The 26,492-nt window shown below is 44.0% G+C and overlaps 1 protein-coding gene across 1 annotated transcript in view; it reads right to left on the reverse strand.

The window, feature by feature from the left end:
* The window catches only part of LOC124035904 (MAP kinase-activating death domain protein-like), an 80,353-nt gene that overhangs the window by 37,761 nt on the left and 16,100 nt on the right, over nt 1-26,492 (reverse strand). The window contains 8 exon segments of the mRNA XM_046349783.1: nt 3,329-3,564; nt 6,008-6,180; nt 9,682-9,762; nt 10,383-10,496; nt 10,948-11,079; nt 13,610-13,913; nt 16,635-17,273; nt 17,417-17,634. Coding sequence (XP_046205739.1) covers nt 3,329-3,564; nt 6,008-6,180; nt 9,682-9,762; nt 10,383-10,496; nt 10,948-11,079; nt 13,610-13,913; nt 16,635-17,273; nt 17,417-17,475 — 1,738 coding nt within the window. The 5' untranslated portion in view covers nt 17,476-17,634.

Below are 26,492 nucleotides of genomic sequence, written 5' to 3' on the forward strand. Positions count from 1 at the left end.
CAGTGAAATGCTGAATACAACAAGTGTAGACTTTACCGTGAAATGCTGAATACAACAAGTGTAGACTTTACAGTGAGATGCTGAATACAACAAGTGTAGACTTTACAGTGAAATGCTGAATACAACAAGTGTAGACTTTACAGTGAAATGCTGAATACAACAAGTGTAGACTTTACAGTGAAATGCTGAATACAACAAGTGTAGACTTTACAGTGAAATGCTGAATACAACAAGTGTAGACTTTACAGTGAGATGCTGAATACAACAAGTGTAGACTTTACAGTGAAATGCTGAATACAACAAGTGTAGACTTTACAGTGAGATGCTGAATACAACAAGTGTAGACTTTACAGTGAGATGCTGAATACAACAAGTGTAGACTTTACAGTGAAATGCTGAATACAACAAGTGTAGACTTTACAGTGAGATGCTGAATACAACAAGTGTAGACTTTACAGTGAAATGCTGAATACAACAAGTGTAGACTTTACCGTGAAATGCTGAATACAACAAGTGTAGACTTTACAGTGAGATGCTGAATACAACAAGTGTAGACTTTACAGTGAAATGCTGAATACAACAAGTGTAGACTTTACAGTGAAATGCTGAATACAACAAGTGTAGACTTTACAGTGAAATGCTGAATACAACAAGTGTAGACTTTACCGTGAAATGCTGAATACAACAAGTGTAGACTTTACAGTGAGATGCTGAATACAACAAGTGTAGACTTTACCGTGAAATGCTGAATACAACAAGTGTAGACTTTACCGTGAAATGCTGAATACAACAAGTGTAGACTTTACAGTGAGATGCTGAATACAACAAGTGTAGACTTTACAGTGAGATGCTGAATACAACAAGTGTAGACTTTACAGTGAAATGCTGAATACAACAAGTGTAGACTTTACAGTGAAATGCTTACTTACAAGCCATTAACCAACAGTGTAGACTTTACAGTGAAATGCTGAATACAACAAGTGTAGACTTTACAGTGAGATGCTGAATACAACAAGTGTAGACTTTACAGTGAAATGCTGAATACAACAAGTGTAGACTTTACAGTGAGATGCTGAATACAACAAGTGTAGACTTTACAGTGAAATGCTGAATACAACAAGTGTAGACTTTACAGTGAGATACTTACTTACAAGCCCTTAACCAACTGTGCAGTTCAATAACAAGAAAATATTTACCAAGTAGGCAAAAAAATAAAAAGTAATAATAAAAAGTAACACAATAAGAATAACGAGGCTATATACAGGGTGGCATCAGCACCGAGTCAGTGTGCAGGGGTACAGGCTAGTTGAGGTAATCCGTACATGTAGGTGGTGGTGAAGTGACTATGCATAGGCAACAAACAAACAGAGTAGCAGCAGTGTAGAAAGGGAGGGGGTGAATGTAAATTGTCCGGTGGGGATTTTTATGAATTGCTCAGCAGTCTAATGGCTTGGAGGTAGAAGTTGTTGAGGGGTCTTTTTGTCCTAGACATGGCGCTCCGGTACCGCTTGCGGTGCGGTAGCAGAGAAAACAGTCTATAACTAAACCTTTTGAGGCTCTGGGGACCCATGCCAAATCTTTTCCGTCTCCTGAGGGGGAAATGGGTTTGTCGTGCCCTCTTCACGACGGTCTTGGTATGTTTGCACCATGATAGTTCGTTGATGTGGACGCCAAGGAACGTGAAACTCTCGACGCCCGCTCCACTACAGTACCGTCAATGTTAATGGGGGCCTGTTCGGCCCGCCTTTTCCTGTTGTCCACCATCAGCTCCTTTGTCTTACTCACATTGAGGTAGAGGTTGTTATCCTGGCACCACACTGCCAGTTCTCTGACCTCCTCCCTATAGGTCGTCTCATCATGGTCGGTGATCCGGCCTACCACTGTTGTGTCGTCAGCAAACTTAATGATGGTGTTGGAGTTGTGTTTGGCCACGCAGTCGTGGATGAACAGGGAATACAGGTCGGGACTAAGTACACACCCCTGAGGGGCCCCGGTTTTAAGGATCAGCGTGGCAGACGTTTTGTTGCCTACTCTTACCACCTGGGGGCGGCCCATCAGGAAGTCCAGGATCCAGTTGCAGAGGGAGGGGTTTAGTCCCAGAGTCCTTAGCTTAGTGATGAGCTTCGTGGGCACTATGGTGTTGAACGCTGAACTGTAGTAGATGAACAGCATTCTCACATAGGTGTTCCTTTTGTCCAGGTGAGAAAGAGCAGTGTGGAGTGCGATTGAGTCATCTGTGGTTCTGTTGGGGCGGTATGCAAATTGGATTGGGTCTAGGGTGTCCGGGAGGATGCTGTTGCAGTGAGCCATGACCAGCCTTTCAAAGCATTTCATGGCTACCTACGTGAGTGCCACCGGGCAGTAAACAATTAGGCAGGTTACCTTCGCTTCTCAGGGACTGTCAGGGAGAGGTTTAAAATGTCAGTGAAGACATTTGACAGTTGGTCCGCGCATGCTTTGAGTACACGCCCTGGTAATCCGTTTGGCCCAGCGGCTTTGTGAATGTTGACCTGTTTAAAAGTTTTGTTCACATCGGCTACCGAGAGCGTTATCACACAGTAATCCAGAACAGCTGGTGCTCTCGCGCACGCTTCAGTGTTGCCCTGCCTTGAAGCGAGCATAAAAGGCATTTTGCTCGTCTGGTAGGCTCGCGTCTCTGGGCAGCTTGCGTCTGTGTTTCCCTTTGTAGTCCGTAATAGTTTTCAAGCCCTGCCACATCCGACAAGCGTCAGAGCCGTTGTAGTAGGATTCAATCTTAATCATGTGTTGACGCTTCGCTTGTTTGATGGTTCGTCTGAGGGCATAGCGGGATTTCTTAGAAGCGTCCGGATTGTTCTCCCGCTCCTTGAAAGCAGCAGCTCTAGCCTTTAGCTCGATGCGGATGTTGCCTGCAATCAATGGCTTCTGGTTGGGATATGTTCGTACAGTCACTGTGAGGACGACGTCATCGATGCACTTATTGATGTCTGACTGAGGCAGTGTATTCCTCAATGCCATTTGATAAATCCCGGAACATATTCCAGTGTGTGCTAGCAACACAGTCCTGTAGTGTAGCATCCGCGTCATCTGTGAAGCGCAGAGCCAGAGCTCCAACTTCATATATAGCATGTTGATGCCACTACGTTCCAATTTAGACAATTAGTGCACAAATCTGCAATTTTCAACTCGTACAGGTACGAGTGTAAAGGGCTAGACTTTACATCACACTATAAATATCCAAGCTAGCACAGTATGGTTCGGGTCAGCTCTAAACACAAATACACCAATTGTCAGTCAGTGCATGGTATATGCAGTACAGCAGGTGTGTAGGCTAGGGTAAGGGACTTACTGTTGTGGATCCTCTGAAAGGCCAGGTTGGTGGGGTTGAGGGCCCACTCGCCATAGTACTCCACGGCCTGGGTGTGCGACAGCTTCTCAGCGAAACCGGAGCGTCGGGGCCGAGAGGCCAGGAAGGACGTGGCCTGGAATGCCACCACGGGCCGGGGGAAGAGGCGCAGCGTACGTGTGTGCATCTGGAAACCCTGGAGCACATTGGGGGAGTTGAAGAACCGCACCATGGCAACCCTGTTGGAGAAAGAAGGAAAGGTGAGTGTGTTAACGCTTCAATGAGTCATATTTGGTTAAATTCAAAAAGCTTTCTTGTTTATCAAGTTCACATGCGAGAGACATGAGTCTTTGATATGAGGTTCAAATTAAACACATTGTTTCACATGACATTATGACTTTGTTGAGTCCTACACTACTGGTCATAGGTTTTAGATCGACACATTTAAGGGTTTTTACTATATTGTAGAATAATAATGAAGACATCAAAACTTTGAAATAACACATATGCAATACAAAAGTGTTAAACCAATCAAAATACACACTACTGTTCAAACGTTTGGGGTCACAGAAATGTCCTTGTTTTTGAAAGAAGAGCACAATTTTGTCCATTAAATGAACATCAAATTGATCAGAAATACGGCAGACATTTTTAATATTGTAAATGACTATTGTAGTTGGAAACGGCAGATTTTTTAAATGGAATATCTAAATAGGCGTACAGATGCTTCACAGGTCCTCAACTGGCAGCATCATTAAAAAGTACCCGCAAAACACCAGTCTCAACGTCAACAGTGAAGAGGCGACTCCGTGATGCTGGCCTTCTAGGCAGATTTCCTCTGTCCAGTGTCTGTTCTTTTGCCCATCTGAAATATTTTATTTTTATTGGCCAATCTGAGATATGTTTTTTTCTTTGCAACTCTGCCTAGAAGGCCAGCATCCCGGAGTCACCTCTTCACTGTTGACGCTGAGACTGGTGTTTTGTGGGTACTATTTAATGAAGCTGCCAGTTGAGGACTTGTGAGGCATCTGTTTCTCAAACTAGACACTCTAATGTAATTGTCCTCTTGCTTAGTTGTGCCCAGGGGCCTCCCACTTCTCTTTCTATTCTAGTTAGAGCCAGTTTGAGCTGTTTTGTGAAGGGAGTAGCACACAGTGTTGCACAACATCTTCAGATTTGTTTAACACTTTTTTGGTTACTACATGATTCCATATGTATTATTTCATAGTTTTGATGTCTTCACTATTATTCTACAATGTAGAAAATAGTCAAAATAAAAACTCTTGAATGAGTAGGTGTTCTAAAACTTTTGATCGGTAGTGCATACAACATTGATACAACAGTAGCTAGGATGGGGAGAAGTCTGTCTATAATAAAGTGCTGCTCTGCATTCTTAACAGCCCTATCAACGAGGCAGGTCCTACAGGCCTTAGTTTCTACATTCTTAACAGCCCTATCAACGAGGCAGGTCCTACAGGCCTTAGTTTCTACCTTCTTAACAGCCCTATCAACGAGGCAGGTCCTACAGGCCTTAGTTTCTACCTTCTTAACAGCCCTATCAACGAGGCAGGTCCTACAGGCCTTAGATTTCTACCTTCTTAACAGCCCTATCAACGAGGCAGGTCCTACAGGCCTTAGTTTCTACCTTCTTAACAGCCCTATCAACGAGGCAGGTCCTACAGGCCTTAGTTTCTACCTTCTTAACAGCCCTATCAACGAGGCAGGTCCTACAGGCCTTAGTTTTGTCGCACCTGAACTATTGTTCAGTTGTGGTCAGGTGCAAAAAAAGAGGGATTTAGGAAAATAGCAACTGGCTCAGAACAGGACAGCACGGCTTGCCCAATGGATGCACACAGAGAGCTAACAATAATAATACGCACGTCAATCTCTCCTGGCTCAAAGTGGAGGAGAGATTGAGTTCATCACTACTTATATTTATGAAAAGTATTTGCATGTTGAATGCAATGTTTGAACTACTGGCTCACAGCCCATGCATACCCCACAAGACATGCCACCAGAGGCCTCTTCACAGTTCCAAAGTCCAGAACAGACTATGGGAGACGACCAGTACTACATAGAGCCATGACTACATGGAACTCTATTCCACATCAAGTAACTCACGCAGTAAATCAAGTAACTCCAGCAGTATAATTTGATTTAAAAAACATAAAAATGCACCTTATGAAACAGTGGGGACTGTGAATCAATAAACATAGACATATGCATACAAACACACGATAGCATACGCACTATACACACTGATTTTGTGTTATAGATATGTGGTAGTAGAGGCCTGAGGGCACACAATGTTGGGAAGTCTGTTATGAATGTATTGTAATGCTTTTAATGATGTATATCGGTCTTCATTTTGCTGGACCCCCATTAGCTGCCTTGGCAGCAGCTAATTGGAATCCATAATAAATACAAATACAAATATACACTTCAGATTTTAGAAACTTCAAGTAGGAACAGGGGTCAATCCATAAATTGTGCATATGTAAATAGCCCTTCATATCTATTATCTACAATATTCAGGAACCAAATGGAGGAGGAGTGTCTAGGTCCTGACTGTATTATTCTGCTAGGGTCAAAGTTCAAATAGAACCAACCTCACAAATTGCCTTGCATGGGTAATATGAGATCTACTTAAAAAGGGACAGAGAAACTTTTGTCAAGCCTTGCCTGGTGGCCACATCCACAGAGTCCACGTCGTTGCCGTAGATGAGGGGGTTGAACTCGGTGGAGGAGGGCGACGCCTTGTTCTGGCCGGGGGGGAGCAGGGGTAACTCCTGGCCCTCCTGGAACTTCTCCAGGTTCAGAATGGGCTGGGTGTTGAGACTCATGCTGGCCAGGGCCTGGAGCGGGTAGAGGTGAGGAAGGTTTTAATCAACACACTGTCGTGATGATGAGGGGTCACTAGGCCCCACTAGGGGGCACTCTCACCTCAGGCATCAGCTGAAGGGTAGTGCAACAGAATGGTCTCACTAGGACCAGTGTGGAACTGTCTGTTTGAGGTTCAAAACGGTGCAAGAGAGTAATTTGAGAAAATTGAGTTACAACTTATCATTTATTTGTTTATGTATTGTGCTGCTTTACTATGTTTTTGTCTGTATGATGTAAGTTCTCATTAGAGAATAAATCATTAATAAAACACAAGGACTAAGCTAGGAGGACTCACAATGTGATTATGTTATTAGCTGACAGGTGAGCGTGTGGGATAAAATGAGGAAGCCCGTTTCCCCAGCGAATGAATCTGAAGAGTGCATGTTTTTGCAGATGCCTGAAATGGGAGCGTCACTTCGGAAAGGTCGGCGGAAGAAGAAACAGCAGAGGGAATTCACTAGCACTCTGGGACTGCTACAAGACTCATTCAGGGTTTTGCACGATGTTAGCACAGTGGGATCGTTTGATGGCCAGGTTCAGTCCTGGACGCAACCTATGTGTTACAACAGAAATCTGCATATCCACTGTGTTTGCTTACAAGAACACTCACTGATGACAAGATAGATGTGCATACATTCAGGCATGCTCAAGCCAAAAGTAAGCAGCCAGTGGTGGGTCTTACGAAATATCTCTCTTTGCCGCCAGTCTGTTACAACATCTCAACAATAGTGTACGACACTTGGAGGAAACAATAACAAGCAACAACAAAACATATTTAAGTTTGGTTAGGAATAATATCCGTGCAAGGAGCGTGGGCACATTCCGCAGAAGGAAAAATTAGCAACCTTATTGTCAGAGGAGAAGATCTGCTTTTGGGTGATCACGGTCAACCTAACCAGACACTAGGGAAGGGAAAGGGAGGAGGGGGACAAGAGAGATGGCAGGAAGAGGATCACATGAAAAGGCTGAGCTGACCAATTGCTGAGCAGAATTGAAACCACGCGTGACAAAAGAAAAAGGGGTCAAGATATGAGGCTGTGTGGTCCAATTCCCTTTAAATGGATTCCTTTCCTCATCTCCTCTCAATCCTGACTACTAAAACAGCTGAAAGGACGGGATGCTTGAAAGCGACGTCGGAACCTTGACTAGCCAATAAGTGGGCTAGTGAGGAGATGGAGATGCCTCCCTGTTGCTTCCACATACAGCCCTTTCAGCTAAGTGGTTGCAAAAGAAGGGAGAACAGGAAAGGGGCAGTTTTAGAGAATTGGGACATAGCCAGAGAACAAGAGAGAGAGAGAATGTTGTAGAGAAGTAGAGAGAGAGAGAGAGAAGAGGTGCAAGAGAACAAACCATGACAGAGACACAAACAAACATGAGTGCGACAAAACAACACCCAAGAAGGAACAGTAATTCACCACAACACACCCAACGCAAGTTAGCCACTGAAGACTAAAGAGTCTATCGATGGTTACCAACTGGGAGGATAGCCGGTGGATACGATGGAGAGGTGATACTGAGGCACAGAAAGGAGCAGATCTCTTGACAATAATTGTTGTAAATTAAAAACTTTTGGGCTTTTTGTTTACACTGTCCATACACCCCCCCCCCCAACTCTTAACCTGTGAGTTTCTGACATACACTAGGTGTACAAAACATTACAAAACACCTCTTCCCATGACATATACTGACCAGGTGAATCCAGGTGAAAGCTATGATCCATTATTGATGTCACTTATTAAATCCACATCAAATCAGTGTAGATGAAGTCGAGGAGACGGGTTAAAGATTGATTTTTAAGCAGTGAGACAATTGAGACATGGATTGTGTATGTGTGCTATTCAGAGAGTGAATGGCAAGATACAAAAAGGTAAGTGCCTTTGAACAGGGTATGGTAGTAGGTGCCAGGCAGACAGGTTTGAGTGTGTCAAGAACTGCAACGCTGTTGGGCTTTTCAAGAATGGTCCACCACCCAAAAGACATCTAGCCAACTTAACAACTGTGGGAAGCATTGGAGTGGCCTGGCATCCCTGTGGAACGCTTCATACATTGTAGAGTCCATGCCCCGATGAATTGAGGCTGTTCTAAGGGCAAAATGGGGTGCAACTCAATATTAGGAAGGTGTACCTTAATGTTTTGTACACTCAGTGTACACTAACCCATTCTCTGTGTGGGACTGCAAGGACCTACCGGCTACCACTTGTTTGTCACTGTTTTGAGGACTGCTGAGGACAGCTTTAACCCTTAAAACAATAGAACCTATGAAAACTCACCTTTACCCATATGGTTTCAATCAAATGGCTTGTTAACACAACAGATTTTTGGTTCTGCCAACACACAGGTCTATCTTAAATCAAATCGCACACACTCTGGGATAGGGCCAAGTCTATCACACACAAGTAACTACACTGGTTCTGATTCAAAGCATATCAACAAACTATGATATGCAGGGATTTTCAACATGACGAGGTGTGACTGGGGATTCAAATTGGGGTTACTGGGTTTGGATGTTAAAAAACAAGCGCTGAATAACATTTGGTGACGAGTTGAGACGCATTTTTTAAAGGGCGATGAGGAATCGTGCCTTAGAATGTTTAAAATGTGACATTTGTTCATATGGCGGATTCATGTCTTGTTTTTCTTTTCATGTAACTTCTCTTCATAAAGCATCTGGTGTTTAATATGCACTTTCAAATCAAATAAACTCCAAACTTGGATGATGACAATGTTGGGTAGGAATAGTTAAATGGCTAAATGTTCTAATGATAGCTAGATGTCAAGATGGCGGGTGGGGGTAACTAAGACGGTCGCTGATAATTCCGGGTGGTTTTAGTTACAATGCCAAGCTGTGACGTGGTACCAGAGTGGAATGTTTGATTGGCATTTCACAACACGCGTAAGAGAGGATGGTGAATCAGAACCAGCTTCTCATCAACGTATTGTTAGTTGAGGTTCTGGGCTTAGAGGATTCGGTCAGTTCTACTGCTACAGCTGTTACTAAGGTCCAAGGGAGTAAGACCTAGTAGCTGCTTTTTTTTTTTTACCTTAGAGAGCTAGCGCATGCAAAGGAAAAGAGAGAGAGAGAGAGAGAGAGAGACAGAAGAAAACAAAATGAGAAAACAAAAAAAACACTTGTTGTCGTTAGGACATTACAATGCTTAACTCCACAATGCTCCCACACTATATGCACAGTTAGTGCATACAACGCGGTAAGAGGACAAGGACACCGATGTGCCTGGCGCAATTCATCAAACCTCTCTTGAAACATATCTAAAGCTGAAAGAAGAGAAGGTGATCACATGAAAACAAATAGTTAATATAACACATGCGGCAATATCGCAGTTTTTTTTTTTTTTTTTACGTAATAAAGCAATTACAAGAGGTAGAAGTTAACGGTTGGCAGTGCTAACATACATGCTTAATGAACGACCACTGAAAATAGTGCTATCGGGTATGTTGCCACAGGCTATATTTACCTGTTTCAGGTGTTTCTTGAGTTCTGTGGATTCCGGCTCGGGAAGAAGGGGTAGGTGCTCTGCATTGGTGGGTGCTTTGACCTGTGGAGCAACAAAGCATGCTCAAACTGTCAAATGTTAGCAAAAAACTAAATGTACACTACACACGTACAAGAGTACACAAATATCCCTTCAAATGATGAAAGCATACATCGGTCACCATTACCTACTAAATAGTAGACGAAAGGGAAGGAATTTGCCCCTAGAAAGACCGACTGGGATGTGGGTGGGTGTTTTAGCACTGAAAACACTGATGCTCTCTCTGTCTCACAGAGAGGGAGGACTTTTATGTTGAAGTCAGTTTCTGCACAGGTCTGAAATGAGGATGACAAGGGCAAGGCTTTTCCCTCCTGCATCAAGTCGACATCTAGCCGAACACAATATCTGTCACAATGAGAGAACTGAACCCCAAAAGGGATTTAGCAGTGAAAATAAAGACATATCAAGCAAGTGTCTAGAATCTTGTCTCCCAATCAGAGATAATGCTGTATGGAACTCAAATGGAGTAGGGAACAGCATAGATCTGCGAAGGAATGACATAGATATGTGAAGGAACAGCATAAGTCTGCCAAAGAATAGCAAAGATCTGCCAAAGAATAGCAAAGATCTGCAGAGACCGTTAGCAGGGACGCTGAAGCGCACCTTGATTTTGGGGCATTTACCTTGTTACAGTCCAGGTCCACGAGCCACACATCATCGGGCATTTTGAAATCGGATTTGTAGAGGAAGAAGCTGGCAGGAACACCTATGATGTAAGGGGTGGGGGCGAGGAGAAGCTACAAAAGGAGAAAGAAAGGACATTGACGTCACAAACAGACAAAAATCAAACCAGCACACAAGCAAGAATAGCTCCAATAGGAGGAGCCTCACACCATAGACTAAAGCTAGTGGGCTAGAACTCCACTAGGCATGTATTCAAACATAATACAGGTACTAATCTCTTCTTCAACATCTACAATCACAAATGCCCTGACAAAAAAAAGCAATGGATGATAAAATTGTCTAAATGAATCAAAAAAGAAAAAAGTGAAACTTTCAAAAGGCAATCATTTTACGGCGCGGGAATTCCTTCATTTTTTCCCCCAAACGTGTGTAGAAATGCATCCCTTTAAAAATAAAAATAAATCCATCCACAACCTCTGGTTCCAGCTATTAAAAACTCCTCTATTTGTTCTCCGAATAGTACTACAACTACCAGTGCTGCAGTCATTGGTTTGATTGACGTACCTGTTCAGCGGAGGCCATGCAGGTGGGCAGTAGGGGAATGACAGGGAACATGTACTCCAGGGGGTAGATCATGGCTACAAACGCCATGACACTCATGGTCAGGGCATTGTAGTCCCGCGACTGGAGGACCACCTGGAAGACACAAATCAAAACAAACTATCTGATGTGCATTTAAACATCTCAATGTACAACAAATACTTCAGAAGACTGGTTGGCCATAGGTGATCACATGCTGTTTATTCCATACAAGATCAATTCAATGACTTTCTCGGGTGGTAGTCATTGAATGTATCTTCATTTTTCTCCCAAAGAGTTTTACTCCTTCACAATAAGAGAAGTAGCATTGACCAGTTGTGTGGTTGTTTCAACAGTAAACATACAGACCACAATCTGCTGTTTTCACTCTACAAACAGTGGCATGTTTAAGCTTGAACAGCGAAAGGAGGTCCTTCAAGGTTAACCTGACATATTGTTCTTACAGTAAATGGAAAGGGGGGGGGGGGGGGTTGAGAGCGTAGTCACTGCGGGTGTTCAGACAGTGAACCAAAGGGGACGGAATAAGGGAGCGTGACGATTACAGTGGTGACTGTAATCGTCACGCAGAACAGAAAAAAAACAGCAGGTAGAACAGAAAAAAACAACAGGTTCCGGGGCCTCGTAGGGCAAGAGTTGAATACCCCTGCTACATATAAAATCAGTTCGTGTGTAGTGTGGGACTTGGTCTTTAATAATCTAGTGAGATTGTGAACAAAATGTTGGAGTCAGCCCTTTTATTCAATTATCAAGAGTTGGAACTACAGTAGGGGTGAGAAGGTTTCAACTTTAAAAAGATATCGGGATCCTTAACGTTAAGAAAGGACCCTAAACGGACAAACAGTTTAGTTTATTTTTTCTACAAAATTAAAATCACAGTGCAGCTGGCTCGCCTGCTATTTCTCTTCACTTAATGATGCAAGTATGTGTTCAGTCTTCAGTCTGTTGCGTGTAGAATATCCTAGCCTATTCATTGATGATAGGCCCTGCTTTACTGAAGTTGCGAGACATTACAAGCCAGGAAATTGCGAAATACAGCCTTCCAGTGAGATACAGCTTTGATTGCTGATAGGCCTAGTGCACCGTTCTGACAGTCTGCCTCGTAGTCGACCTTCCTATACTGTGCCTCTCTCAGTCGGTAGCTAGCTATGAAAGAAGCAAGTGTTTATATTCTCAAAAGTAAGCAAACTAATCAGTCTCCTTCATTCCAAGGATACCGGATTTTTGGAGTCGATTCCTAGATGGAAAAGTGTTTTCTTTCTACTAAAATGTCATGGTAAGTCACGGTATTTAACAAACGGTAAAGTACTTTTTAGGAGAGAGTAGTTTGTGGGCAGGCAGCGGGCAGGCAGCAGGCAGGCAGCTCGAGATTTGATTGACAGTTCTTGTCACCTAGTGATGGACCTTAGTCAAACTTCAAAAGCTGCATTACTTTACAGATTTAAAAAAATAAAAATAAAAAAAAACACTTTTATTTAACCAGATAGTTGTAAATGAGAACTAGTTCTCAACTGGCCTGTGATCTGGCGAAGATAAAACAAAGCAGTGCGACAAAAACAACAGTTACACATGCGATAAAGTAATGACACGTGGGATAAAGTAATTACAATTTAGCAATTAACACTGGAGTGATAGATGTGCAGATGAGGATGTGCAAGTAGAAATACTGGTGTGCAAAAGAACAGAAAAACAAAAACAAATATGGGGATGAGGTAGGTAGTTGGTTGGATGGGTTATTTACAGATGGGCTGTGTACAGCTGCAGCGATCGGTAAGCTGCTCTGACAGCTGATGCTTAAAGTTAGTGAGGGAGATAAGTCTCCAACTTCAGTGATTTTTGCAATTCGTTCCAGTCATTGGCAGCAGAGAACAGGAAGGAAAGGCGGTCAAAGGAGGTGTTGGCTTTGGGGATGACCAGTGAAATATACCTGCTGGAGCACGTGCTACGGGTGGATCTTGCTATGGTGACCAGTGAGCTGAGATAAGGCGGAGCTTAACATAGCAAAGACTTATAGATGACCTGGAGCCAGTGGGTTTGGCAACAAATATGTAGCGAGGACCAGCCAACGAGAGCATACTGGAGCAGTGGTGGGTAGTAATATGGGGCTTTGGTGACAAACATTGTTCCATTTCTGTTAATCACATGTCTGTGGAATTTGTTCAGTTTGTCTGTTGTTGAATCTTGTTACGTTCATACAAATATTTACACATGTTAAGTTTGCTGAAAATAAACGCAGTTGACAGTGAGGATGTTTCTTTTTTTGCTGAGTTTGGCTGTTGAGGACGGGGACACACACACAGTACTCACTGCACTGACCCACCTAGGAGGCAATGGGCTGATTTGTGACTGAGCAATAGCCTTATTTAAGGCAGAGGCCGTGCTCGAGAGTGATCTACAAATAATATTGAGTAGCTGTTTATGATGTAAGGTGGTTTGTAGATAAGTCAGTCTCGACTTGCCTTTAAAGTTGGCTGAAATGTCGAACCAGAGTTGTTTGAGAACATAAATTCTCCTGAGTCGCTGATCACCGACTGCACCAACTGACTGATTTGCAAATCATTTTGCATCCTAAATAACTACTCAGTTCTCAGGGTAAACTCCATTCAAAACGTCCACCCTTTCCCCTAACCTTGTGCTCCAGTAGGATGCAGCTGAGCACCATGAGGCAGGCGTCCACACCCAGCAACTCCAGGGGCAGGTGCAGGGGGAAGTCCACCATGGAGAAGCGAGAGTTGTCGGGCAGGGCGAAGGTGAGTGCCGGCTGCATCTCGTGGGGCAGCACCTCCACATCTACGCGCCGTTGGCCCGCCACGGGCACCGGGGAGCGCAGGAGGCGGTAGACCCAGGACTCGATCTCCCGCAGGTCAGCCAGCAGCTGGCTGCCTTTCTCCTCCACCAACAGGGCCCCCGTGAACACGCGCCACATGGTGTCCCTGATGGCAGAATGACAAGTCAGTCAACAAACTGACAATTTAGATACACACGTAGAGGCCTCTGTGACATGCAGAGGGAAATGGTGTCCCTGACAGGAGACAGTCAACAAATCATACATCTCAACAGGTGATAAAAGCAAGCATATCCTGCGAGATAATCAACCCAAACAAACCGTACTGCTGCTCCTGCAACACCTGTACACATACATTGTGCTACATCAAAGCCTTATAACTGCATTTACACAGACAAAACACCCTTCCCTCTGCATTCTACTGTACGTTGTCATTGTGTAATGAGCAAACAAGACGCAGATACGAGCCGCCAATATGTCGACAGCCCTCCACTCTGAACGTACACACCTGTACACACAACGTGGCGGCATTAAAACCCTCTTTGCGATTGCCTGGCGTCTGTTGGCTAGGGAGGGAGATTAATCAGTAGCTCGTCAGAGCTCGCCCTGGGCCGCCGCCCACTGCAGCTGCTCCCTGAAGGCAGTCAGAGCCCTCAATCTGTCAGGCGAGCGCTGTGTGTGTGTATGTCATAGACTGTAGTGTGGAGTGTGTAAGTGTGACTGTGTGTGCGTGTTTGTCTGTGCGCCTGTGTATATGTGTGTGTGTGTCCGCAACACAGCCCACAACACAGCAGACCCTCACAGTGTTATGTTAGGCAGCAAGGCTAGGGCTCTAAAGTGTGAGCAATTTGGACGCCTATACGACTAAATATTTTGCTGTACGACCGGGGGTTTTATTTTGGGAGCACCAGCGCAACTAAAAGAAAATCACAAATAAATAAATGTCTTAATAATTCACCGCAACACTTCTCTACACTGCTCGAATAAGACTGCTTCCTGCCAGTTCCCGAACCACACACACCCACACACACACACCAAGCCCCGGCCCCTGTTAATCAAGCAAGGAGCACACAGTTCCTCCACAGAGTTACGGTCTTTGGTTCCTCCACAGCCGTTTTTTTCTCTCTCAGCATGGTGTCAATTCATACACTCCACATATTCTTCCAAAACAAGAACGATGGCGCTTTCCAGGCAGTTTCTAAATATAAATCTATAGGTCTTCCCTATTATACTATTACTTTGTGTATCTTGCTCTCTGCAAAACCCAAGTTAGTCTAAGGAAGCTGGCATATGCCTAAAATAATGTTGATCGCTAACTAGCTGGCTAAAATGCCATTTAGGTAAAAGCTCAAGCTTGGGCAAAGCAAACATTAGCTTTCATACAAGTTGTTACCAGTGGTGGTGTAGATCAGCATGTTGTTTGTGCAACGCCATGTTCTGAATGAGACAGCCTATTCTAAAATCTTTGTCCAAATGCAGCATCTATTTAAATGTGATTAGGGTCCCCTGGGAAACACTGACCAACACGTTGGTTCCCACCCTGTCATAACTCCTATCTGGCTTTTTAGTTTGTTGTCATGCCAAACAACACCAACTGTAGAATTTTGAATAGTATTTATATGATTCCAACAGTTCACCCAAGTGTTTTGATCTATATCGCAAGTCAAATTACAAGAGTCGTTTGAAAAAACACAACATTTTTGCGCCCATATTATCGTGCGGCGCTACTAACAACCTGGTAACTTTACCAGTAGATGCAAACATTTGGTTGCACAGAAAGAAAGAAAAAGTGATATATTTTTCAGGAGCTGTGCTTTAAAAGTAAGTAGGATTCATATAGGCGCAATGCAGGCTATATCTAAATCAATTTATAAATCTATTTTTTCTGGTACTTTAAGATATATGTGGTGCTCCTAACTTTTTGAAAGTTATGAGCACAAGTACTACCAATTCATTGTTTAAATTTAGATCCCTGAGCACGATCCTTGGGTCTCTCTCTCTCGATCTTTGTCACCGCGCTATACACAGACCAGGGAAAATGTCATGACAGTAAGTGAGGTCTTCATTAACCCGAAGCAGAAGCATCTTTACAGCTCTATCTGTGCTTTACACCCCTCTGCTTCTGATAGGGTACTATTGTTGTTACTAAAGGGACAATTGTTACTATTGTCTGGGCAGACAATATATGGATCCATTTTGGTGTTGATCGTTATAGAGGAAAGGAGAGAGGATTGTTTTTGAGGGAGGAAAACCTCCAATTGAAGCAAATAAATAAGTTACTGTAATAAGTTTAAATTATTCAAATCATTATTTTCAATATATCTCTAAGAAAACATAATAGAACTCGTTAACTCGTTAAATAATAAACATTATTGCATAAATAATAAATGGGAATGTCTCAATACCCTGTGTGCATAAAGATGAATGACACGGATCTTCATCAATTGCCTTGCATGAACACCAGCATGATAGGCCGTGCCGGTGTGTGTGTGTCTTTCGAGAGCAGGGGAACCACGCATTTCCTGCAGCATTTGTTAGGAGACCCCACAATAGGGGATAAGGTCCTGCTGACTCACTGATGACACTACCCACAAGGTTCTCACTGTCCAGTGTCCATTTCACCTCCAAGAATTTAATCTGCCGGCATTTCAGACCAGTGTTGTTTTAAATTATAATGAGTGGGGCAATTACATCTTGTCCATTAAAATATCACGAGTGGGGTTAGTACTGCGGTTGGAAGTGTTCTGGCCGGTGTCGTTTTAGGATAGTTTTAGCAACGTTGTGAATTTACTCAACTAAATCTCCTGAAAGAAATGGAAACCAGGGGGCTCCATCGTTTGATAAGCCTGGCACTATGCATAGGTCTCACCTCTGAGTTGCGCGGGGCAGGCCGGCGCGCTGGGTCAACCTGTGGCTGCAGCAGTCCACCATTCTCTTGAGGATGTACAGGCACTCCCTAAAGGTGGAGAAAAAGGGGTAGTGGCTGATCATGCACAGCGAGGTCAGCGTGCTGTCGCGGTTCCGACTGACCATCTTGGCAGTGCTGCGTTTGTGCCGAGGGGACCTGCCGGCATTTGGCTCGCCACCGGGTGGTCCCGGCTCCGTGCCTGGCACAGGTGTGGTTGTTGTGTCGGCACTGGCAGGCGTCGGCAACGTGGAGGCATTGGGGCAGCCACCGGTGCCATCCGAACCCTCGCTGGTCGCTTCCACTGTCTGTGCCGCCGTTCCACTGCTACCCGCCTTGTCGCGGCGGTGCCCCCCTCGCTGGAAGGAGCGGTAGAAGTTGACGCAGATACCATAGCGCGTGATGCCCGAGTCTTTGTCAGTGAGTGCGAAGACGAAGGAGGCGTCGTCTCGCAGGCTGACCCGGCGCTGCCGGATGCTCTGGCATCCCTCAGGCTGACAGAAGAAGACCACGTCCGGGGACAGAGGGAAGTCTGGGTGGTCCTCCAGCGGGTAACGGCGGAGGAGCTGGGGGGTCTGGGACCCGCTGTCAGTGCTGGGCTGCCTGGAAGGTAGGATGGAAGGAGAATGGGCATTAGAAACAGTCTTGAATTTTAAAAAACAAAGGCCTAACGATATAATGTGAGGTAGTAGGGATCAGTTTAGGATTGGACTGTTATCTCCCAACCAACCCTATGAAGTCCTCACCTGGCTCCCACCACCACCAGGTAGTCCAGTAGACGGGGGCACATTTTCTTTTTCTCCATCTTTGATTGATGTCTTTAAGTCATGGCAACACAGACATTTTGCACCTCTCTGGTCAGTCAGCAGCTGTTCAATCACGAAGAGGAAGGGCTAGGTGTGGGTGGAGCATGCAGGACCTTAGTTTTCATTGTGGACATCTGAGAAAAAGCAAATGGGGAAACCTGCAAAACAAGAAAATGTAGTGTGTTAAGGTTATTGTTTTCAGCTTTATTCACTCACTAAAGCCTTGTTCACACTGGCAGTTTGAAGTGACTCTCAACCTATTTTTTTGGCACATCCAACTCAAATATTTTATTTCTCCTGCAGTCTGAACAGCCAAAAAGCACATGGGATGGGATATTTCAAGCCACATACAAATCTGATTCCTGGCCATGCGATTTATTTGCCCTCAAGTGTATTTTTAGATCGTTATTTGGCATAGTTTGTTGCTTTCTAGCGACTCTGTTGACATTATGACAAGAACATGTGGTAGCTAACTTGCTTGTTAATTGTTTACAAAAAAAATTGTGAATGTGCTAGAAAGCTGAACAGCTACCTAGCTAGGTAGTTGAATGCTGTGGTTAGCCAAAAAGGACTCGTTTTGAAAGTTAGCTTAGCTTGCGACATCACTTCTGCGTGATTGGAAGCACAAGCACCACCACCAATCAACCTACTACACTGCGCAAACACCCTTCGTTACTATGACAACTAGCATAGCCACGTCAGCAAATGACTGAGGTCTGAATACACACAAATACAATTTGATCACTTGTAACTTACTGTTTGAACAGTCAGCATTCCAAAACGGATTTGAAAAACAAAACTGATTTAGAGCATTAAGGCCTGCGGTGTGAACAAGGCTAAAGTAGCAAGGGTAACTGTAAATGTTTTGAATGGAAATCTATTGCCTAAAACTGACGGTAAATTGAAAAAGCAGCTAACCACAAGGCTTACTTGTTTAACCACTTTTTGTCATTCAAGCTCGTCTAGCTAATACTGCTATGATAACTTGAACACGTCTGTTAAAAATGACTAATTTGAGGTAGCGTGTGCCATGCAGTTTCAGACTCTACAGAAAGAGAGTTCCCACCCCACCTCAGCAGTGCGGACAATTACCATTGGTAATATGTCGACCCCGGGCAAATATCTTAAGAATCTATGATCAGTTGTCTCTTTTTTGTAACCAACTTTTTCGTTAGTTAGCCTTCATGCATCATTATGATTACACCTTTAGTTTTGTTTGAGGCTGATGGAAAAAGCATACAGTTTGTACAAATGGTTCTCCTTTTGAACCAGGTGTGTTTCTTGGAGCATTGCTATATCAACATGGTTTCTTGCTAGGATATCAAGACAGCTGGAACATTTAATAGGATAGTTCAGGCCTTTCAAATTCCAAGAGAGAATAGAATGTAAAAGATAATGTATTATTAATAAAAAATAATGTATTATTAATGACCTTGAGTCCATGCCCACAACGAAATGATTCTGTTCTGAGGGCAAAACGGGAGGGGACGCAACTCAATATTAGGAAGGTGTTCCTAATGTTTGATAAACTCAGTAGAGGTCGAGCCGATTAATCGGAATGGCCGATTAATTAGGGCCGATTTCAAGTTTTCATAACAACAATCGGAAATCGGTATTTTTGGGCACCGATTTGGCCGTTTTTTGTTTTTTTACACCTTTATTTAACTGTTAAGAACACAATCTTATTTTCAATGACGGCCTTGGAACGGTGGGTTAACTGCCTTGTTCAGGGGCAGAACAACAGATTTTTACCTTGTCAGCTCAGGGATTCAATCTTGCAACCTTACGGTTAACTAGTCCAACGCTCTAACCACCTGCTTTACATTGCACTCCACGAGGAGCCTGCCTGTTACGCGAATGCAGTAAGAAGCCAAGGTAAGTTGCAAGCTAGCATTAAACTTACCTTATAAAAAACAATCAATCAATAAATCAATCATAATCACTAGTTAACTACACATGGTTGATGATATTACTAGTTTATCAAGCGTGTCCTGCGTTGCATATAATCGATGCGGTGTGCATTCGCAAAAAGGACTGTCGTTGCTCCAACGTGCACCTAACCATAAACATCCATGCCTTTCTTAAAATCAATACACGCCTCCCGGGTGGCGCGGTGGTCTAGGGCACTGCATCGCAGTGCTAGCAGTGCCACCAGAGACTCTGAGACCAGGTTCGCAGCCGACCACAATCGGGTGGTCCATGGGGCGACGCACATTTGGCCGAGCGTCGTCCGGGATAGGGAGGGTTTGGCCGGAAGGGATATCGTCGTCTCATCGCACACTAGCAACTCCTGTGGTGGGCCGGGCGCAGTGCGCGCTGACCAGGGAGCTAGGTAAACAGTGTTTCCTCGGACACATTGGTGCGGCTGGCTTCCGGGTTGGATGCGCACTGTGTTAAGAAGCTGTGCAGCTTGGTTGGGTTGTGTTTCGGAGTACGCGTGACTCTCGACCTTCGTCACTCCCGAGCCCGTACAGGAGTTGTAGCGATGAGTCAAGACAGTAATTACTAACAATTGGATACCACAAAATTGGGAAGAAAAAGGGGTCAAATTCAACAACAAAATAAATAAAATAAAATTTTTAAACTATAGTCATCCCAGGTCTGTGCGGTTTATTTAGTGGGTAGATAACATTAAAGTAATTCTGCTATTGTTGGGAATATATTTTTTTTAATTCTACCATTTAAATCATTGGGCCTAAATGTTAATAATAATGATAATTGCAGAGATTGAAAAGTGCTTTCAGTGTAAACTTAAATGACTAAAACCAGAGAGTATGTACAATAATTCTCAAAGAATATATTATTTGTGTGTGTGTGTGTGTGTGTGTGTGTGTGTGTGTGTGTGTGTGTGTGTGTGTGTGTGTGTGTGTGTGTGTGTGTGTGTGTGTGTGTGTGTGTGTGTGTGTGTGTGTGTGTGTGTACATATATATAATTGTGAAATACTGAGTCGAAATGTACATGGCTCAGGTGTATGTAAACGTCTGACTTCAACTGTACATACACACACACACACAAACACATATATATATATATTAAAGAATTAACCATGGTGACTGTTCGAGGCAAACTAACCAATAAAAGGCTAGATTCTGTGGCTGTGTTATATCCTCGTATGACAGAACTACACTGCTGTGTGTGTGTGTGTATGTCCTTTAGTTACCCGAAAAGGTACCACTGGTGGATAATTAGCTCAGGAGCGCACAGCCAGCGAATCTGGAAAGACCCTACAGAGGCATCAGCATGAGACACTCAGTCAACTGGGCGGGAGTAATCAATCCTGCAGGGATTAGCCTTGCTTTAGAAACAAAGCAAGAGCCCCAATATTCTGTACTAACCTCAAAGTACATTTCAGTTTCAAAACTGTAGAAATTATTAACACCTGCCTAGTACATTTATAAAGGCAAGAACTGTGAGATTCTGATAAAGGTGTCAGAAACAATAGGATTACTGCAAAGCCCAAAACTAAGATGTAAAAATGGTTTTGTTTGTGTTTTAATTAAGAGACTAAGAGATTTAGAAGCCAATTACTGTTCAAAAGGACAAAAAAAAGGTGTTTTTTGTTGTTGATCTTTTACCTAATGGCGGCGCTCTAAACATGCGCAGATTCACATCGGAACGCAGCCATTTTAAAACCACAGGGCTTGTGCAATGTGCCATGCCTTCATTTATATACAGTGGCTTCAGAAAGTATTCACACCCCTGACTTTTTTCACATTTTGTTGTAATTACAGCCTGAATTTAAAATTGATTAAATTGAGATTGTCACTGGCCTACACAGAATACCTCATAAAGTCAAAGCAGAATTATGTTTTAAGAGATTTTTTACAAATTCAATACGTATTCCACCCCTTTTATGGCAAGCCTAAATAAATTGAGTAAAAACGTGCTTAAAAAGTGAGACTCACTGTGAGTGCAATAATAGCTTTAAACATGATTTTTGAATGACTACCTCATCTCTGTACCTCACACATAATTATCTGTAAGGCCCCTCAGTTGAGCAGTGATTTCAAACACAGATTCAACCACAAAGACCAGGGATGTTTTCCAATGCCTCGCAAAGGGCACCTAATGCTGGATGAGTCAAATAAAAATAAAATGCAGACATTGAATATCCCTTTGAGCATTGTGAAGCTATTAATTACGCTGTGGATGGTGTATCAGTAGATCTAGTAACTACAAAGATACAGGCGTCCTTCCTTACTCAGTTGCCGGAAAGGAAGGAAACCGCTCAGGGATTTCACAATGAGGCCAATGGTGGCTTTAGAACAGTTACAGAGTATATTGGCTGTGATAAGAAAAATCTGAGGGTAGATCAACAACATTGTCGTTACTCCACAAGACTAACAGAGTGAAAAGAAGGAAGCCTGTACAGAATACAAATATTCAAAAACATGCATACTATTTGCAAGGGACTAAAGTAAATCTGCCAAAAATTGAGAAAAAAAAGAAATAAACTATGTCCTCAATACAAAGTTTTAGGTTTGGGACAAATCCAGCACATCACTGAGTACTACTCTTCATATTGTCAACCATGGTGGTGGCTGCATCAGGTTGTGTCATCGACAAGGACTAGTACATTTTTAGGATTAAAAGAAACAGAAGAGAGCTAACCACAGGCAAAATCCTAGAGGAAAACCTGGTTCAGTCTGGTTTCCAACAGACACTGGGAGACAAATTCACCATTCAGCAGGACAATAACCTAAAAGACAAGGCCAAATATACACCCTGATTGCTTACCAAGATGAGATTGAATGTTCCTGAGTGGCCTAGTTAAAGTTGACTTAAATTGGCTTGAAAATCTATGGCAAGACTTGAAAAAGGTTGACTAGCAATGGTCAACAACAACCAACTTGACAGAGCTTGAAGAATGGAAAAAAATACATGTGCAAATATTGTACAATCCAGGTGTACGAAGCCACTTATAGACTTACCCAGAAAGACTCACAGCTGTAATCGCTGCCAAAAGGTGATTCTATGTATCGACTCACGTTGTGAATTCTTACGTAAATGAGATATTTAGGTATTTCGTTTTTTAAATACATTTGCAAACATTCCTAAAAAATAAGTTTTCATTTTCTCATATGGGGTATTGTGTGTAGATGGGCAAGACAGAAATCGATTTAATCAATTCTGAATTCAGGCTGTAACTCAACAAAATATAGAATAAGTCAAGGGGTATAAATATTTTCTGTACATATGAGACAGCTAAAATCTATATCCATTTATGTAAATATAGTGGGGGGAAAATTACGCAACATGCAACAATTTAAAAGTTCAATTGAAATAAATGAATTAAGCCCTAATCTATGGATTTCAAATGACTGGGAATACAGATATGCATATGTTGGTCCCACTCCTCTTCAATGGCTGTGCGAAGTTGCTGAACACTTCTTTCAGAACTACTGTCTAAAAAGTATACAAAAGTACGAGAGAATCTCTTTAACTAATAATAATGTCGACTCATCCTGTACTTGTATGTGGGCAAAACATGAGTTGGAGATAAAAACACTTAAAAAAACACCACAAACTTGCATCTCCAACAGACCGTTTCAAATTCTTGCTATTTCCTCATTGAGCTAGCCAGTCAGCGTTCTACTAGCATTTGGGCTGAAACTATTTAGTCGACAGGAAAATGTTTGGTCGACCAAGATTTATTTAGACGAGCAGTGGGAAAAAAAAGGGTCAAAAAAAGGGTCAAACATATATTTATGTACACTAACAGTCAAAAGTTTTTCCTTGGTAAAACAGACCTTACACAGCCTTTAGGTGTGTTGGGTCATTGTCTTGTTGAAAAACAAATGATAGTGGGACTAAGGCAAAACCAGATGGGATGGAGTATCGCTGCAGAATGCTTTGATAGACATGCTGGTTAAGTGTTCCTTGAATTATAAATAAATTTTTACATTTACATTTAAGTCATTTAGCAGACGCTCTTATCCAGAGCGACTTACAAATTGGTAAATGACTATTGTAGTTGGAAATGGCAGATTTGTTATGGAATATCTACATTGGCCGTACAGAGGCCCATTATCAGCAACCATCACTCCCGTATTCCAATGGCACGTTGTGTTAGCTAATCCAAGTTTATCATTTTAAAAGGCTAATTGATCATTAGAAAACCCTTTTGCAATTATGTTAGCACAGCTAAAAACTGTTCTTATGATTATAGAGGCAATAAAACTGTCCTTCTTTAGACTAGTTGAGTATCCAGAGCATCAGCATTTGTGGGTTCGTTTGCAGGCTCAAAATGGCCAGAAACAAAGACCTTTCTTCTGAAACTCATCAGTCTATTCTTGTTCTGAGAAATGAAGGCTATTCCATGCGAGAAATTGCCAAGAAACTGAAGATCTCGTACAACGCTGTGCACTACTCCCTTCACAGAACAGCGCAAATGGTCTCTAACCAGAATAGAAATAGGAGTGGGAGGCCCCGGTGCACAACTGAGCAAAAGGACAAGTACATTAGAGTGTCTAGTTTGACAAACAGACACCTCACAAGTCCTCAACTGGCAGCTTTATTAAATAGTATCCTCAAAACACAAGTCTCAACATCAACAGTGAAGAGGTGACTCTGGGATGTGGCCTTCTAGGCAGAGTTGTGAAGAAAAAGCCATATTACATTTACATTTAAGTCATTTAGCAGACGCTCTTATCCAGAGCGACTTACAAATTGGTGCATTCACCTTATGACATCCAGTGGAACAGCCACTTTACAATAGTGCATCTAAATATTTTAAGGGGGGAGGGGGGTGAGAAGGATTACTTTATCCTATCCTAAGTATTCCTTAAAGAGGTGGGGTTTCAGGTGTCTCCGGAAGGTGGTGATTGACTCCGCTGTCCTGGCGTCGTGAGGGAGTTTGTTCCACCATTGGGGAGCCAGAGCAGCGAACAGTTTTGACTGGGCTGAGCGGGAACTGTACTTCCTCAGTGGTAGGGAGACGAGCAGGCCAGAGGTGGATGAACGCAGTGCCCTTATTTGGGTGTAGGGCCTGATCAGAGCCTGGAGGTACTGAGGTGCCGTTCCCTCACAGCTCCGTAGGCAAGCACCATGGTCTTGTAGCGGATGCGAGCTTCAACTGGAAGCCAGTGGAGAGAGCGGAGGAGCGGGGTGACGTGAGAGAACTTGGGAAGGTTGAACACTAGACGGGCTGCGGCGTTCTGGATGAGTTGTAGGGGTTTAATGGCACAGGCAGGGAGCCCAGCCAACAGCGAGTTGCAGTAATCCAGACGGGAGATGACAAGTGCCTGGATTAGGACCTGCGCCGCTTCCTGTGTGAGGCAGGGTCGTACTCTGCGGATGTTGTAGAGCATGAACCTACAGGAACGTGCCACCGTCTTGATGTTAGTTGAGAACGACAGGGTGTTGTCCAGGATCACACCAAGGTTCTTAGCGCTCTGGGAGGAGGACACAATGGAGTTGTCAACCGTGATGGCGAGATCATGGAACGGGCAGTCCTTCCCCGGGAGGAAGAGCAGCTCCGTCTTGCCGAAGTTCAGCTTGAGGTGGTGATCCGTCATCCACACTGATATGTCTGCCAGACATGCAGAGATGCTTCGCCACCTGGTCATCAGAAGGGGGAAAGGAGAAGATTAATTGTGTGTCGTCTGCATAGCAATGATAGGAGAGACCATGTGAGGTTATGACAGAGCCAAGTGACTTGGTGTATAGCGAGAATAGGAGAGGGCCTAGAACAGAGCCCTGGGGGACACCAGTGGTGAGAGCGCGTGGTGAGGAGACAGATTCTCGCCACGCCACCTGGTAGGAGCGACCTGTCAGGTAGGACGCAATCCAAGCGTGGGCCGCGCCAGAGATGCCCAACTCGGAGAGGGTGGAGAGGAGGATCTGATGGTTCACAGTATCGAAGGCAGCCGATAGGTCTAGAAGGATGAGAGCAGAGGAGAGAGAGTTAGCTTTAGCGGTGCGGAGCGCCTCCGTGATACAGAGAAGAGCAGTCTCAGTTGAATGACTAGTCTTGAAACCTGACTGATTTGGATCAAGCAGGTCATTCTGAGAGAGATAGCGGAGAGCTGACCAAGGACGGCACGTTCAAGAGTTTTGGAGAGAAAAGAAAGAAGGGATACTGGTCTGTAGTTGTTGACATCGGAGGGATCGAGTGTAGGTTTTTTCAGAAGGGGTGCAACTCTCGCTCTCTTGAAGACGGAAGGGACGTAGCCAGCGGTCAGGGATAAGTTGATGAGCGAGGTGAGGTAAGGGAGAAGGTCTCCGGAAATGGTCTGGAGAAGAGAGGAGGGGATAGGGTCGAGCGGGCAGGTTGTTGGGCGGCCGGCCGTCACAAGACGCGAGATTTCATCTGGAGAGAGAGGGGAGAAAGAGGTCAGAGCACAGGGTAGGGCAGTGTGAGCAGAACCAGCAGTGTCGTTTGACTTAGCAAACGAGGATCGGATGTCGTCGACCTTCTTTTCAAAATGGTTGGAAGTCATCTGCAGAGAGGGAGGAGGAGGGGGAGGGGGAGGAGGATTCAGGAGGGAGGAGAAGGTGGCAAAGAGCTTCCTAGGGTTAGAGGCAGATGCTTGAAATTTAGAGTGGTAGAAAGTGGTTTTAGCAGCAGAGACAGAGGAGGAAAATGTAGAGAGGAGGGAGCGAAAGGATGCCAGGTCCGCAGGGAGGCGAGTTTTCCTCCATTTCCGCTCGGCTGCCCGGAGCCCTGTTCTGTGAGCTCGCAATGAGTCGTCAAGCCATGGAGCGGGAGGGGAGGACCGAGCCGGCCTGGAAGATAGGGGACATAGAGAGTCAAAGGATGCAGAAAGGGAGGAGAGGAGCGTTGAGGAGGCAGAATCAGGAGATAGGTTGGAGAAGGTTTGAGCAGAGGGAAGAGATGATAGGATGGAAGAGGAGAGAGTAGCGGGGGAGAGAGAGCGAAGGTTGGGACGGCGCGATACCATCCGAGTAGGGGCAGTGTGGGAAGTGTTGGATGAGAGCGAGAGGGAAAAGGATACAAGGTAGTGGTCGGAGACTTGGAGGGGAGTTGCAATGAGGTTAGTGGAAGAACAGCATC

This window comes from Oncorhynchus gorbuscha, linkage group LG05, assembly GCF_021184085.1.
Source record: "Oncorhynchus gorbuscha isolate QuinsamMale2020 ecotype Even-year linkage group LG05, OgorEven_v1.0, whole genome shotgun sequence".
NCBI classification, from domain to species: Eukaryota; Metazoa; Chordata; class Actinopteri; order Salmoniformes; family Salmonidae; genus Oncorhynchus; species Oncorhynchus gorbuscha.